We start from the raw sequence: 13,836 nt of genomic DNA on the forward strand, positions 1-13,836 counted from the left end.
GTTCCTTTGTATAAAGGCAAAGGGGACAAAAGAAAGTGTAAAAATTATAGAGGAATAAGCCTGCTGAGTAAATTGTATGGTAGTTATTATCGCAAGAATTAAGAGTAAGACAGAGAGCAGGACTGCAGATAAATTAGGAAGGGTAGAGGGTGTGTAGACCAAGTGTTTCAAGTGAAACATACAGGTTAACAGTATATGGATAAAGGTAAACTGGTTTTTGTGGCATTCATGGATTTGGAAAAGGCATATGATAGGGTGGATAAGGGAGCAATGTGGCAGATGTTGCAAGTGTATGGAATAGGTGGTAGGCTACTGAAACCAGTTAAGAGTTATTACAGGAACAGTGAGGTACAGGTTAAGAGTATGCTGGAGAGAGGAAGATTATTTGCCAGGAAAAGTAGGCCTTAGACAGAGATGTGTGATGTCACCATCATTGTCCAATATATTTGTATATGGGGTTGTAAGAGAAGTGAATGCTTGAGTGATGGCAAGAGGTGTGAGATTAAAAGATAATGAATCTAACATAAAGTGGTTGTTGTCGCAGTTGCTTTTTTGCTGATGAAACTGTGCTTTTGGGAGACTCTGAAGAGGAGTTGGAGAGGTTAGTGGACGAGTTTGAGAGGGAATACAAAAGGAAATTAAAAGTGAAAATAGAAAGAGCAAGGTGATGTGAATAGCAAAAAATTATGGTAATGGAAAACTAGATGCCAAATTTGAGTGAATATGGAAGAAGTGAGTGTGTTTAGATATTCAGGAGTGGACTTGTCAGCAGATGGGTCAATGAAAGATGAGGTAAACCATAGAACTGATGAGGAGAAAAAAGATGAGTGGTGTAATGAGAAGTCTGTGGAGACAAAAAACATTATTCATGGATGCAAAGAGGAAAATGAGAACTCAGTGGTACCAATGCTCTTATATGGGTGTAAAGCATAGGGTGAGAGTGTTTCAACAAGAAGGCTAGAGATAGTGGAAACGTCATGTCCCAAGGCAATGTGAGGTATTAACCCTTTGACTGTTGTGGCCGAATATATATGTCTTACGAGGTACCGTGTTAGACATATATATGCTCATCAATTCTAGCGGCTTCAAATCAAGCAGGAGAAAGCTGGTGGGCCCACATATGAGAGAATGGGTCTGTGTGGTCAGTGTGCACCATATAAAAAAAAATCCTGGAGCACGCAGTGCATAATGAGAAAAAAAAACTCCGACCATTTTTTTAATTAAAATGCCGAATTTGTGGTCTATTTTCGTATAGTATTTGTGGTTGTATTCTCGTTTTCTTGGTCTCATTTGATGGAATGGAAAATATATTATAGAAACACAGGTGGTTTTGATTGATTTTACTATAAAAAGAACCTGGAAATGGAGCTCAAAATACGGGAAATGTATGATTTTTGCCGATGTTCAAAAGTAAACAAATGATGTCATTGTCCAATAAATGTCCAACTAGCCATTCTTATATGCAGTCATGAATGGGTTGATGTTATTTATACAATTATTACAGTATTGTAGTAGTCTGCATAACAGTAAATCTTCTATTTTTTGTTTGAATAAAAATTCAAAATAGAGAGCAAGAGTAATATCAGAGGGGCCTGGAGACATGACTGATGAAGAAAGAAAATGTTATTTTAGAGCCAGGAATGTCTGCACTGTTCATTCTGGTCCTTATTTTGAAATTGTCATATTTTTTAATTTTCGTGAAATTGGCCAAATTGCAAATTTCTGACCACGTTATTGAGTAGTTGAAATCGGTAAACGGGCAGTTTCTTGTGCTCAATCGATAGAAAAAAATGGAGTTCTAAAGAAATAGCTAAGAGTTTGGTCGACTGGAACAATGGAATTAGCCGAAAATAGGGCTCAAAGTGGGTGAAATCGCCGATTTGTAAATATCGCAGAGGTCGCTAACTTCGCGAGAGCATAATTCCGTCAGTTTTCCATCAAATTTTTTTTTTTTGCATCATTACACTCGGGAAAAGATTCTCTATCATTTCATAAGAAAAATAATCTTTTTTTTGCGACACCAGGAGACACCTCAGGATTGGGGGTTACGAGAGTCAAGGGGTTAATACTATGCAGAGAATCTATTTTTTTTTTTATTAACACATTGACTGTTTCCCACAAAGGCAGGGTGGCCCGAAAAAGAAAACCTTTCATCATCATTCACCTCATCACTGTCTTGCCAGAGGCAAGACAGTTATAAAATTGCACCATTAACCCTTTGACTGTTGCAATCCCCAATCCTGAGGTGTCTCCTGGTGTCGCAAAATTTAAAAAAAAAAAAAATTATTTTTTCTTATGAAATGACAGAATCTTTTCCCAATTGTAAAGACACCAAAAAACGAAATTTGATGGAAAACTGACGGAATTACGCTCTCGCGAAGTTAGCGACCTCGGCGATATTTACAAATCGGCGATTTCGCCCACTTTGAGCCCTATTTTCGGCTAATTCCATTATTCCAGTCAACCAAACTCATAGCTATTTTTTCAGAACTCCATTTTTTCCATCGATTGAGTATAAGAAACTGCCCATTTACCGATTTCAACTACCCAATAACATGGTCAGAAATTTGCAATTTGGCCAATTTCACGAAAATTAAAAAATATGACAATTTCAAAATAAGGACCAGAATGAACAATGCAGACATTCCTGGCTCTAAAACAACATTTTCTATGTTCATCAGTCATGTCTCCAGGGCCCTCTGATATTACTCTTGCTTTTTATTTTGAAATTTTATTCAAACAAAAAATAGAAGATTTACTGTTATGCAGGCTATTGCAATACTGTAATAATTGTAAAAATTACATTAACCCATTCATGACTGCATATTAGAATGGCTATTTGGACATTTATTGGACAATGACATCATTTGTTTACTTTTGAACATCGGCAAAAGCAAACATTTCCCGTAATTTGTGCTCCATTTCCAGGCTCTTTTTATAGTAAAATTAATCAAAATCACCTCTATTTCTATAATATGTTTTCCATTCTATCAAATGAGACCAAGAAAACGAGAATACAACCACAAATACTATACGAAAATAGACCACAAATTCGGCATTTTAATTAAAAAAACGGTCGGAGTTTTTTTTTTCTCATTATGCACTGTGTGCTCCAGGATTTTTTTTATATGGTGCACACTGACCACACAGACCCATTCTCTCACATGTGGGCCTACCAGCTTTCTCCTGCTTGATTTGAAGCCGCTAGAATTTATGAGTATATACAGTGGACCCTCAACCAGCGATATTAATCCGTTCCTGAGAGCTCATCGTTAATCGAAATAATCGTTAGTCAAGTTAATTTTCCCCATAAGAAATAATGGAAATCAAATTAATCCGTGCAAGACACCCCAAAGTATTGAAAAAAAAAATTTACCACATGAAATATTAATTTTAATACACACAAACTGAAGAAGACATGCACAGTTACATGATACTTACCTTTATTGAAGATCTGGTGATGATTGATGGGATGGGAGGAGGCGAGACCGTTGATCTTCTTAGTGTTTAGAAGGGGAATCCCCTTCCATTAGCACTTGAGGTAGCAAGTCTTTTTCTGGGGTTACTTCCCTTGTTCTTTTAATGCCACTAGGACCAGCTTCCGAGTCACTGGACTTCTGTCGCACAACATATCTGTCCATAGATACCTGTACCTCTCGTTCCTTTATGACTTTCCTAAAGTGGTTCACAACATTGTCAGTGTACAGGTTGCCAACACGGCTTGCAGTAGCCGTGTCAGGGTGATTTTCATCAAAAAAGGTTTGCACTTCAAGCCACTTTGCACACATTTCCTTAATCTTAGAAGTAGGCAACTTCTTCAATTTCTCTATCCCCTCCTCCGAGGCAGTTTCCTCAGGTCTGCCCTCTTGCTGTTCAAGATGATCTAGCAGCTCATCAGTGGCTAGTTCTTCATTGTCCTCCTCCACCAGCTCTTCCACATCCTCCCCACTAACCTCCAACCCCAAGGACTTCCCCAATGCCACAATGGATTCCTCAACTGGCATAAGATTCTCAGGGTTAGCCTCAAACCCTTCACAATCCCTTTTATCTACACATTCTGGCCACAGTTTTTTCCAAACAGAGTTCAAGGTCCTCTTAGTCACTTCCTCCCAAGCCTTACCTATAAGGTTTACATAACTGAGGATGGTAAAATGATCTTTCCAAAACTCTCTTAGAGTCAGTTGAGTTTCTGAGGTCACTACAAAGCACCTTTCAAACAGCTTTTGTGTACAGTTTCTTGAAGTTGGAAATGACCTGCTGGTCCATGGGCTGCAGGAGAGGAGTGGTATTAGGAGGCAAAAACTTCACCTTAATGAAGCTCATGTCCCCAGAAAGTCGCTCTGCCAAATCTGAAGGATGACCAGGAGCATTGTCTAATACCAGGAGGCACTTAAGGTCTAATTTCTTTTCAATTAGGTAATTTTTCACATTGGGGGCAAATGCATGGTGTAACCAGTCATAGAAAAAGTCCCTAGTGACCCATGCCTTACTGTTTGCCCTCCACAGCACACACAAATTAGCCTTGACGACATTGTTTTTCCTGAACACTCTGGGAGCTTCAGTGATACACCAATAAAGGCTTCACTTTGCAATGACCACTAGCATTGGCACACATCAACAGAGTAAGCCTGTCTTTCATAGGCTTATGTCCTGGGAGTGCCTTTTCCTCCTGAGTAATGTACGTCCTGCTTGGCATTTTCTTCCAAAACAGGCCTGTTTCGTCACAATTAAACACTTGTTCAGGTTTCAGTCCTTCACTGTCTATGTACTCCTTGAATTCCTGCACATATTTTTCAGCCGCTTTGTGGTCCGAACTGGCAGCCTCACCATGCCTTATCACACTATGAATGCCACTACGCTTCTTAAATCTCTCAAACCAACCTTTGCTGGCCTTAAATTCACTCACATCACTAGTTGCTGGCATTTTTTTAATTAAATCGTCATGCAACTTCCTAGCCTTTTCACATATGATCGCTTGAGAGATGCTATCTCCTGCTATCTGTTTCTCGTTTATCCACACCAATAAGAGTCTCTCAACATCTTCTACCGCTTGCGATCTCAGTTTCGAAAACATAGTTGCACCTCTGGCAAGAACAGCTTCCTTGATTGCCGTTTTCTTGCCCACAATAGTAGCGATGGTTGATTTGGGTTTATTATACAACCTGACCAGCTGAGAGACACGCACTCCACTTTCATACTTAGCAATGATCTCTTTCTTCATCTCCATAGTAATTCTCACCCTTTTTGCTGTAGGGTTGGCACTAGAAGCTTTCTTGGGGCCCATGGTGACTTATTTTGCAGGTGCAATCACTACAAAGGCTGTGATAATATGAAATGTTCCAGTTGTATGTTTGGAAGCGACTGTGGTGGCTGCTTGTGAACACTGGCACCCACGGGACAAATGAGGCACGCTCGGGCCAAAGTGGACGCGTCTCGTATGGACCGAATAGCGCTGGTCGGGTTTTTAAGCGCTAGTCGAGGCAAAATTTTTGCATTAAAATGTATCACTAGTCAGATTTATCGTTAATCGATGCCATCGCTGGTTGAGGGTCCACTGTATACGTCAAACACAGTACCTCGTAAACGTATATATACGGCCGCGACAGTCAAAGGGTTAACACCCCTCCTTCAGAGTGCTGGCACTGTGCTTCACATCTCCAGGAATCAAGTCCAGCCTGCCAGTTTCCCTGAATCCCTTCGTAAATGTTACCTTGCTTACACTCCAACAGCACGTCAAGTCCTAAACACCATTTGTCTCCATTCGCTCCTATCTAACACTCTCACTCATACTTGCTTTAAGTCCAAGCCCTTCGAAAACGAAACCTCCTTTACTTCCTCCCTCCAACCTTTCCTAGACAGACTCCTACCCACATTCACTCCACTACAGATTTGTATACTCTCAAAGTCATTCTATTTCATTCCATTCTCTCTACATGTCCAAACCACCTCAATAACCCTTCCTCAGCCCACTGGATAATAGTTTTGGTAATCCCACACCTCTTCCTAATCTCCAAACTATAGATTATGCATTATATTCACACCACACATTGCCCTCAGACATGACATCTCCACTGCCTCGAGCCTTCTCCTTGTTGCAACATTCACAACTCATGCTTCACACCCATACAAAAGTGTTGGTATAACTACACTTTCATACATTCCCCTCTTTGCTTTTATGGATAAAGTTCCTTGTCTTCACAGACTTCTCAGTGCACCACTCACCTTTGTCCCCTCATCAATTCTATGATTCACCTCATCCTACATAGACCCATCTGCTGACATATCCACTCCCAAATATCTGAACACATTCAATTGCTCCATACTCTCTCCCTCCAATCATCCGTTACCTAATTTTTTTGTTATTCTCATCACCTTACTCTTTTCTATATTCACTTTTAACTTCCTTCTTTTACATATCCTACCAAATTCATCAACCAACCTCTGCAACTTCTCTTCAGAATCTCCCAAGAGCACAGTGTCATCAGCAAAGAGCAACTGTGACAACTCCCACTTTGTGTTAGATTCTTTATCTTTTAACCCCAAACCTCTTGCCAACACCCAAGCATTCACTTCTCTTACTACTCCATCTATAAATATATTGAACAACCATGGTGACATCACACATTCCTGTCTCAGGCCTACTTTCACTGGAAAATAATCCCCTTCTCACCTACATACTCTAACCTGAGCCTCACTATCCTAGTAAAAACTTTACACCGGTTTCAATAACCTACCTCCTATTCCATACATTTCCAACATCTGCCACACTGCCCCCCCCCCTATCCACCCTATCATATGCTTTTTCCAAATCCATAAATGCCACAAAAACCTCTTTACCCTTATCTAAATACTGTTCACCTGTGTGTTTCACTGCAAACACTTGGTCTACACACCCCCTACCTTTTCTAAAACCTCCTTGTTCAACTGCTATCCTGCTCTATGTCTTACTCATAATTCTATCAACAATAACTCTACCATACACTGTACCAGGTATACTCAACAGACTTATTCCCCTATAATTTTTACATTCTCTTTTGTCCCCTTTGCCTTTCTACAAAGGAACTATGCATGCTCTCTGCCAATCCTTAGGTACCTTACCCTCTTCTATATATTTTTTTTTTTTTTTCAACAAGTCAGTCGTCTCCCACCGAGGCAGGGTGACCCAAAAAAAGAAAGAAAATCCCCAAAAAGAAAATACTTTCATCATCATTCAACACTTTCACTACACTCACACATTATCACTGCTTTTGCAGAGGTGCTCAGAATACAACAGTTTAGAAGCATATACGTATAGAGATACACAACATATTCCTCCAAACTGCCAATATCCCAAACCCCTCCTTTAAAGTGCAGGCATTGTACTTCCCATTTCCAGGACTCAAGTCCGACTATATGAAAATAACCGGTTTCCCTGAATCCCTTCACTAAATATTACCCTGCTCACACTCCAACAGATCATCAGGTCCCAAGTATCATTCGTCTCCATTCACTCCTATCTAACACGCTCATGCACGCTTGCTGGAAGTCCAAGCCCCTCACCCACAAAACCTCCTTTACCCCCTCTTTCCAACCCTTTCGAGGACGACCCCTACCCCTTTTTCCTTCCCCTATAGATTTATATGCTTTCCATGTCATTCTACTTTGATCCATTCTCTCTAAATGACCAAACCACCTCAACAACCCCTCTTCTGCCCTCTGACTAATGCTTTTATTAACTCCACACCTTCTCCTAATTTCCACACTCCGAATTTTCTGCATAATATTTACACCACACATTGCCCTTAGACAGGACATCTCCACTGCCTCCAACCGTCTCCTCGCTGCTGCATTTACCACCCAAGCTTCACATCCATATAAGAGTGTTGGTACTACTATACTTTCATACATTCCCTTCTTTGCCTCCATAGATAACGTTTTTTGACTCCACATATACCTCAACGCACCACTCATCTTTTTTCCCTCATCAATTCTATGATTAACCTCATCCTTCATAAATCCATCCGCCGACACGTCAACTCCCAAGTATCTGAAAACATTCACTTCTTCCATACTCCTCCTCCCCAATTTGATATCCAATTTTTCTTTATCTAAATCATTTGATACCCTCATCACCTTACTCTTTTCTATGTTCACTTTCAACTTTCTACCTTTACACACATTCTCAAACTCATCCACTAACCTTTGCAATTTTTCTTTAGAATCTCCCATAAGCACAGTATCATCAGCAAAAAGTAACTGTGTCAATTCCCATTTTGAATTTGATTCCCCATAATTTAATCCCACCCCTCTCCCGAACACCCTAGCATTTACTTCTTTTACAACCCCATCTATAAATATATTAAACAACCATGGTGACATTACACATCCCTGTCTAAGACCTACTTTTACCGGGAAGTATTCTCCCTCTCTTCTACACACCCTAACCTGAGCCTCACTATCCTCATAAAAGCTCTTTACAGCATTTAGTAACTTACCACCTATTCCATATACTTGCAACATCTGCCACATTGCTCCTCTATCCACTCTATCATATGCCTTTTCTAAATCCATAAATGCAATAAAAACTTCCCTACCTTTATCTAAATACTGTTCACATATATGCTTCAATGTAAACACTTGATCTACACATCCCCTACCCACTCTGAAGCCTCCTTGCTCGTCCGCAATTCTACATTCTGTCTTACCTCTAATTCTTTCAATTATAACCCTACCGTATACTTTTCCTGGTATACTCAGTAAACTTATTCCTCTATAATTTTTACAATCTCTTTTGTCCCCTTTCCCTTTATATAAAGGGACTATACATGCTCTCTGCCAATCCCTAGGTACCTTCCCCTCTTTCATACATTTATTAAACAAAAGTACCAACCACTCCAACACCATATCCCCCCCTGCTTTTAACATTTCTGTCATGATCCCATCAGTTCCAGCTGCTTTACCCCCTTTCATTCTACGTAATGCCTCACGTACCTCCACCACACTTACATTCTGCTCTTCTTCACTCCTAAAAGATGGTATACCTCCCTGGCCAGTGCATGAAATTACCGCCTCCCTTTCTTCCTTAACATTTAAAAGTTCCTCAAAATATTCTCTCCATCTACCTAATACCTCCCTCTCCCCATCTACTAACTCCCCTACTCTGTTTTTAACTGACAAATCCATACTTTCCCTAGGCTTTCTTAACTTGTTTAACTCACTCCAAAATTTTTTCTTATTTTCATTAAAATTTCTTGACAGTGCCTCTCCCACTCTTTCATCTGCTCTCCTTTTGCACTCTCTCACCACTCTCTTCACCTTTCTTTTACTCTCCATATACTCTGCTCTTCTTATAACACTTCTGCTTTGTAAAAACCTCTCGTAAGCTACCTTTTTCTCTTTTATCACACCCTTTACTTCATCATTCCACCAATCACTCCTCTTTCCTCCTGCCCCCACCCTCCTATAACCACAAACTTCTGCCCCACATTCTAATACTGTATTTTTAAAACTATTCCAACCCTCTTCAACCCCCCCACTACTCATCTTTGCACTAGCCCACCTTTCTGCCAATAGTCGCTTATATCTCGCCCGAACTTCCTCCTCCCTTAGTTTATACACTTTCACCTCCCTCTTACTTGTTGTTGCCACCTTCCTCTTTTCCCATCTACCTCTTACTCTAACTGTAGCTACAACTAAATAATGATCCGATATATCAGTTGCCCCTCTATAAACATGTACATCCTGGAGCCTACCCATCAACCTTTTATCCACCAATACATAATCTAACAAACTACTTTCATTACGTGCTACATCATACCTTGTATATTTATTTATCCTCTTTTTCATAAAATATGTATTACTTATTACCAAATTTCTTTCTACACATAGCTCAATTAAAGGCTCCCTATTTACATTTACCCCTGGCACCCCAAATTTACCTACTACTCCCTCCATAACATTTTTACCCACTTTAGCAATGAAATCCCCAACCACCATTACTCTCACACTTGATTCAAAACTCCCCACGCATTCACTCAATATTTCCCAGAATCTCTCTCTCTCCTCTACACTTCTCTCTTCTCCAGGTGCATACACGCTTACTATAACCCACTTTTCACATCCAATCTTTATTTTACTCCACATAATCCTTGAATTTATACATTTGTAGTCCCTCTTTTCCTGCCATAGCTTATCCTTCAACATTATTGCTACTCCTTCTTCAGCTCTAACTCTATTTGAAACCCCTGACCTAATCCCATTTATTCCTCTCCATTTAAACTCTCCCACCCCCTTCAGCTTTGTTTCACTTAAAGCCAGGACATCCAGTTTCTTCTCATTCATAACATCCACAATCATCTCTTTCTTATCATTTGCACAACATCCACGCACATTCAGACTTCCCACTTTGACAATTTTCTTCTTCTTATTCTTTTTAGTAATCTTTACAGGAAAAGGGGTTACTAGCCCATTGTTCCCGGCATTTTAGTTGACTTTTACAACACGCATGGCTTACGGAGGAAAGATTCTTATTCCACTTCCCCATGGATGTAAAAGGAAAAGTAATAAGACCAAGAACTATCAAGATAAAATCAAAGAAAACTCAGATGAGTGTGTATAAATAAACATGTACATGTATGTGTAGTGTGACCTAAGTGTAAGTAGAAGTAGCAAGACGTACCTGTAATCTTGCATATTTATGAGACAGACAAAAGACACCAGCAATCCTACCATCATGTAAAACAATTACAGGCTTTCGTTTTACACTCACTTGGCAGGACGGTAGTACCTCCCTGGGTGGTTGCTGTCTACCAACCTACTACCTAACCACTCCAAAACTATATCCTCACCTGCTTTAAACATTTTTATCTTTATCCCATCAATCCCGGCTGCTTTACCCCCTTTCATTCTACTCACTGCCCCACGCACTTCTTCCACACTCACAACTGGTTCTTCCTCACTCCTATAAGATGTTATTCCTCCTTGCCCTATACACGAAATCACAGCTTCCCTATCTTCATCAACATTTAACATTTCCTTAAAATATTCCCTCCATCTTCATGATACCTCTAACTCTCCATTTAATTGCTCTCCTCTCCTATTTCTAACTAACAAATCCATTCTTTCCCTAGGCTTTCTCATCTTATTAATTTCACTCCAAAACTTTTTCTTATTTTCAACCAAAGTTGTTGATAACATCTCACCCACTCACTCATTTTCTCTCTTTTTACATTATTTCACCACTCTTTTACCCTCTCTTTTTCTCTCCATATACTCTTCCCTCTTTGCATCACTTCTACTTTGTAAAAACCTCTCATATGCTAACTTTTTCTCTTTTACTACACTCTTTACATCATCATTCCACCAATCACTCTTCTTCCCTCCCGCACCCACTTTCCTATAACCACAAACTTCTGCTAAACACTCTAACACTATATTCTTAAACTGACCCCATTGCTTGCATTCTCACTAGCCCATCTGTCCTCCAACAGTTGTTTATATCTTACCCTAACTGCCTCATCATTTAGTTTATAAGCCTTCACTTCTCTCTTACTTGCTACTTCCGTCTTCCTTGTATCCCATCTACCTTTTACTCTCACTGTAGCTACAACTAAAAAGTGATTTGATATATCTGTGACCCATCTATAAACATGTACATCCTGAAGTCTACCCAACAGTCTTTTATCTACCAATACGTAGTCCAATAAACTACTGTCGTTTCGCCCTACATCACATCTTGTATACTTATTTATCCTCTTTTTCTTAAAATATGTGTTACCTATAACCAGTAGTTTGGAAATGAAGAGGAGGTGCGGGGTTACTAAAAGTATGGGGTTGTCCTAGGAAAGGTCGGAGGGAAGAGGGTAAAGGAGGTTTTGTTTGGAAGGGCTTGGACTTCCAGCAAGCATGCATGCATGTTAGATAGAAGTATGTGGAGACAAATGGTTTTTATGACTATGTGCTGTTGGAGTGTGAGCAAGGTAACATTTATGAAAGGATTCTGGGAAACCGGTAGGCAGGACTCGAGTCCTGGACATCAAAAGTGCGGTGCCTGCACTCTGAAGGAGAGGTGGAGATATGTTACAGTTTATGAACTGTAGCATAAGCATGCCTCTGGCAAGAAAGTGATGGAGTGAATGATGATGAAAGTGTTTCTTCTTTTTTGAGTCACCCTGCCTCGGTGGGAAACAGCTGATGTGTTAAAAAAAAGAACAAAAAAAAAAAATGATCCAAAGGAGTAAGACATTTACCTTCTCTATCGAGGACCTCCAGAATTTTTTCCCCAAACGTGGACTGGACATACTTTTCAAGCAAGCCAAAATCTTCTTGAACAAATTTCTCATCACTTTTTAGGATTCCAAGCATCCGCCCATTGGCAATCACTGTGCGTATTTCTGGGGCTAGTGACAACACCTGTCAAGAACATGAGATCTGATTAAAAAATACAAAATACTCTGGGGTAGACAAGAACAAGACAGGAACAAGAAAGCATGGGTGGAAATTACACAGGTGAATGAGCCACCAATATTTTTTTTTTTTTTTCAACAAGTCGGCCGTCTCCCACCGAGTATATTGGTATATACTGTAGTATATAGTATATTGGTGAGCCACCAATATACTATAAAGAATTTCTTTAACATAAAGAGTGGTCTGAGTGAGGCTTGTTGAGTGAGGGGAATGATCTGATTAGCATGAGCCAACAGACCTTATGCAGCATTATTTTATTCTTAAGTTCTATAAATAAGTATAATAGGCTAAGCAGTGGCATAGTGGAAGTGATTTCTAAACAGGGATTAAAAATGGATAAGAGAAGATATAATCAAGTCAATATTAAGTATGTGGTAGAGCTATTATTGAGCAACACTCAGCCTTGTTCCTGACCTTGAGCAGCACTTACAAAGTGCATGGTGGCTTCCTGATTTTTTTTTTTTGGGGGGGAGGGAGGGGTAAAGCATATTTCTATGCCAAAAATAAGGTAATTATAATACTTTCCTCTCATAAATCATTATTAATTCATACACTGTACATTTTCATAAAAAAGAATCATAATAAATGTAAGTTAATAAAAACTAAGGTCACTCTTTATTATTACCTTTCTACAATAAAGAGAGTGTATTCCAAAGACCGTTTCTTTCAGTGACGCAAGGCGAGACTGGAAAGCTTCCATGTCCAAACCCTGGAAAAAAATAATGGGTGAATAATTGTGATGCCTTCCCAGGGTCACTTTACCCTGGTGGTAAACAACCATCATCATATAAAAATGATTATGTAGATATACTACAGAGAATAAATGTGGAAGACAAAATATGAGAGAATTAACCCTTTGAGGGTTTCGGCCGTACTAGTACGGCTTACGACCCAGGGCTTTTGATGTACTAGTACGCCTAAATTCTAGCGCCCTCAAATCTAGTGGGAGAAAGCTGGTAGGCCTACATATGAAAGAATGGGTCTATGTGGTCAGTGTGCACAGTATAAAAAAAATCCTGCAGCATACAGCGAATAATGAGAAAAAAAAACTTTCACCGTTTTTTTGGATTAAAACATCAAATTTGCACTGTATTTTTGTATGGTATTTATTGTTGTATTCTAGTTTTCTTGGTCTCATTTTATAGAATGGAAGACATATTACAGAAATTGGGATGATTTTGACTGGTTTTACAATGAAAAGTACCTTGAAATTGAGCTCAAAGTAGCAGAAATGTTCGATTTTTACCGAAGTTCAAAAGTAAACAAATCATGCCAAGCATCCAATACATGTCAACTGGTGAGTATAATATTCTTTCGCAAGTGCGCCAATATTATTTATACCATTTTTACACTAATGCAGTAGTCTGAATAACAGTAAATCTTCTATTTTTT

At 39.4% G+C, this 13,836-nt stretch overlaps 1 protein-coding gene across 1 annotated transcript in view; it reads right to left on the reverse strand.

Annotated features, from left to right (window-relative positions):
- The window catches only part of LOC128702725 (UDP-glucose:glycoprotein glucosyltransferase 1), a gene marked incomplete at its 5' end in the record, with an annotated part of 261,894 nt that overhangs the window by 141,113 nt on the left and 106,945 nt on the right, over nt 1–13,836 (reverse strand). The window contains 2 exon segments of the mRNA XM_070101800.1: nt 12,228–12,390; nt 13,070–13,153. Of these exon segments, the coding sequence (XP_069957901.1) occupies nt 12,228–12,390; nt 13,070–13,153 (247 nt within the window).

This window comes from Cherax quadricarinatus, chromosome 79 (genome assembly GCF_038502225.1).
Source record: "Cherax quadricarinatus isolate ZL_2023a chromosome 79, ASM3850222v1, whole genome shotgun sequence".
NCBI lineage: Eukaryota > Metazoa > Arthropoda > Malacostraca > Decapoda > Parastacidae > Cherax > Cherax quadricarinatus.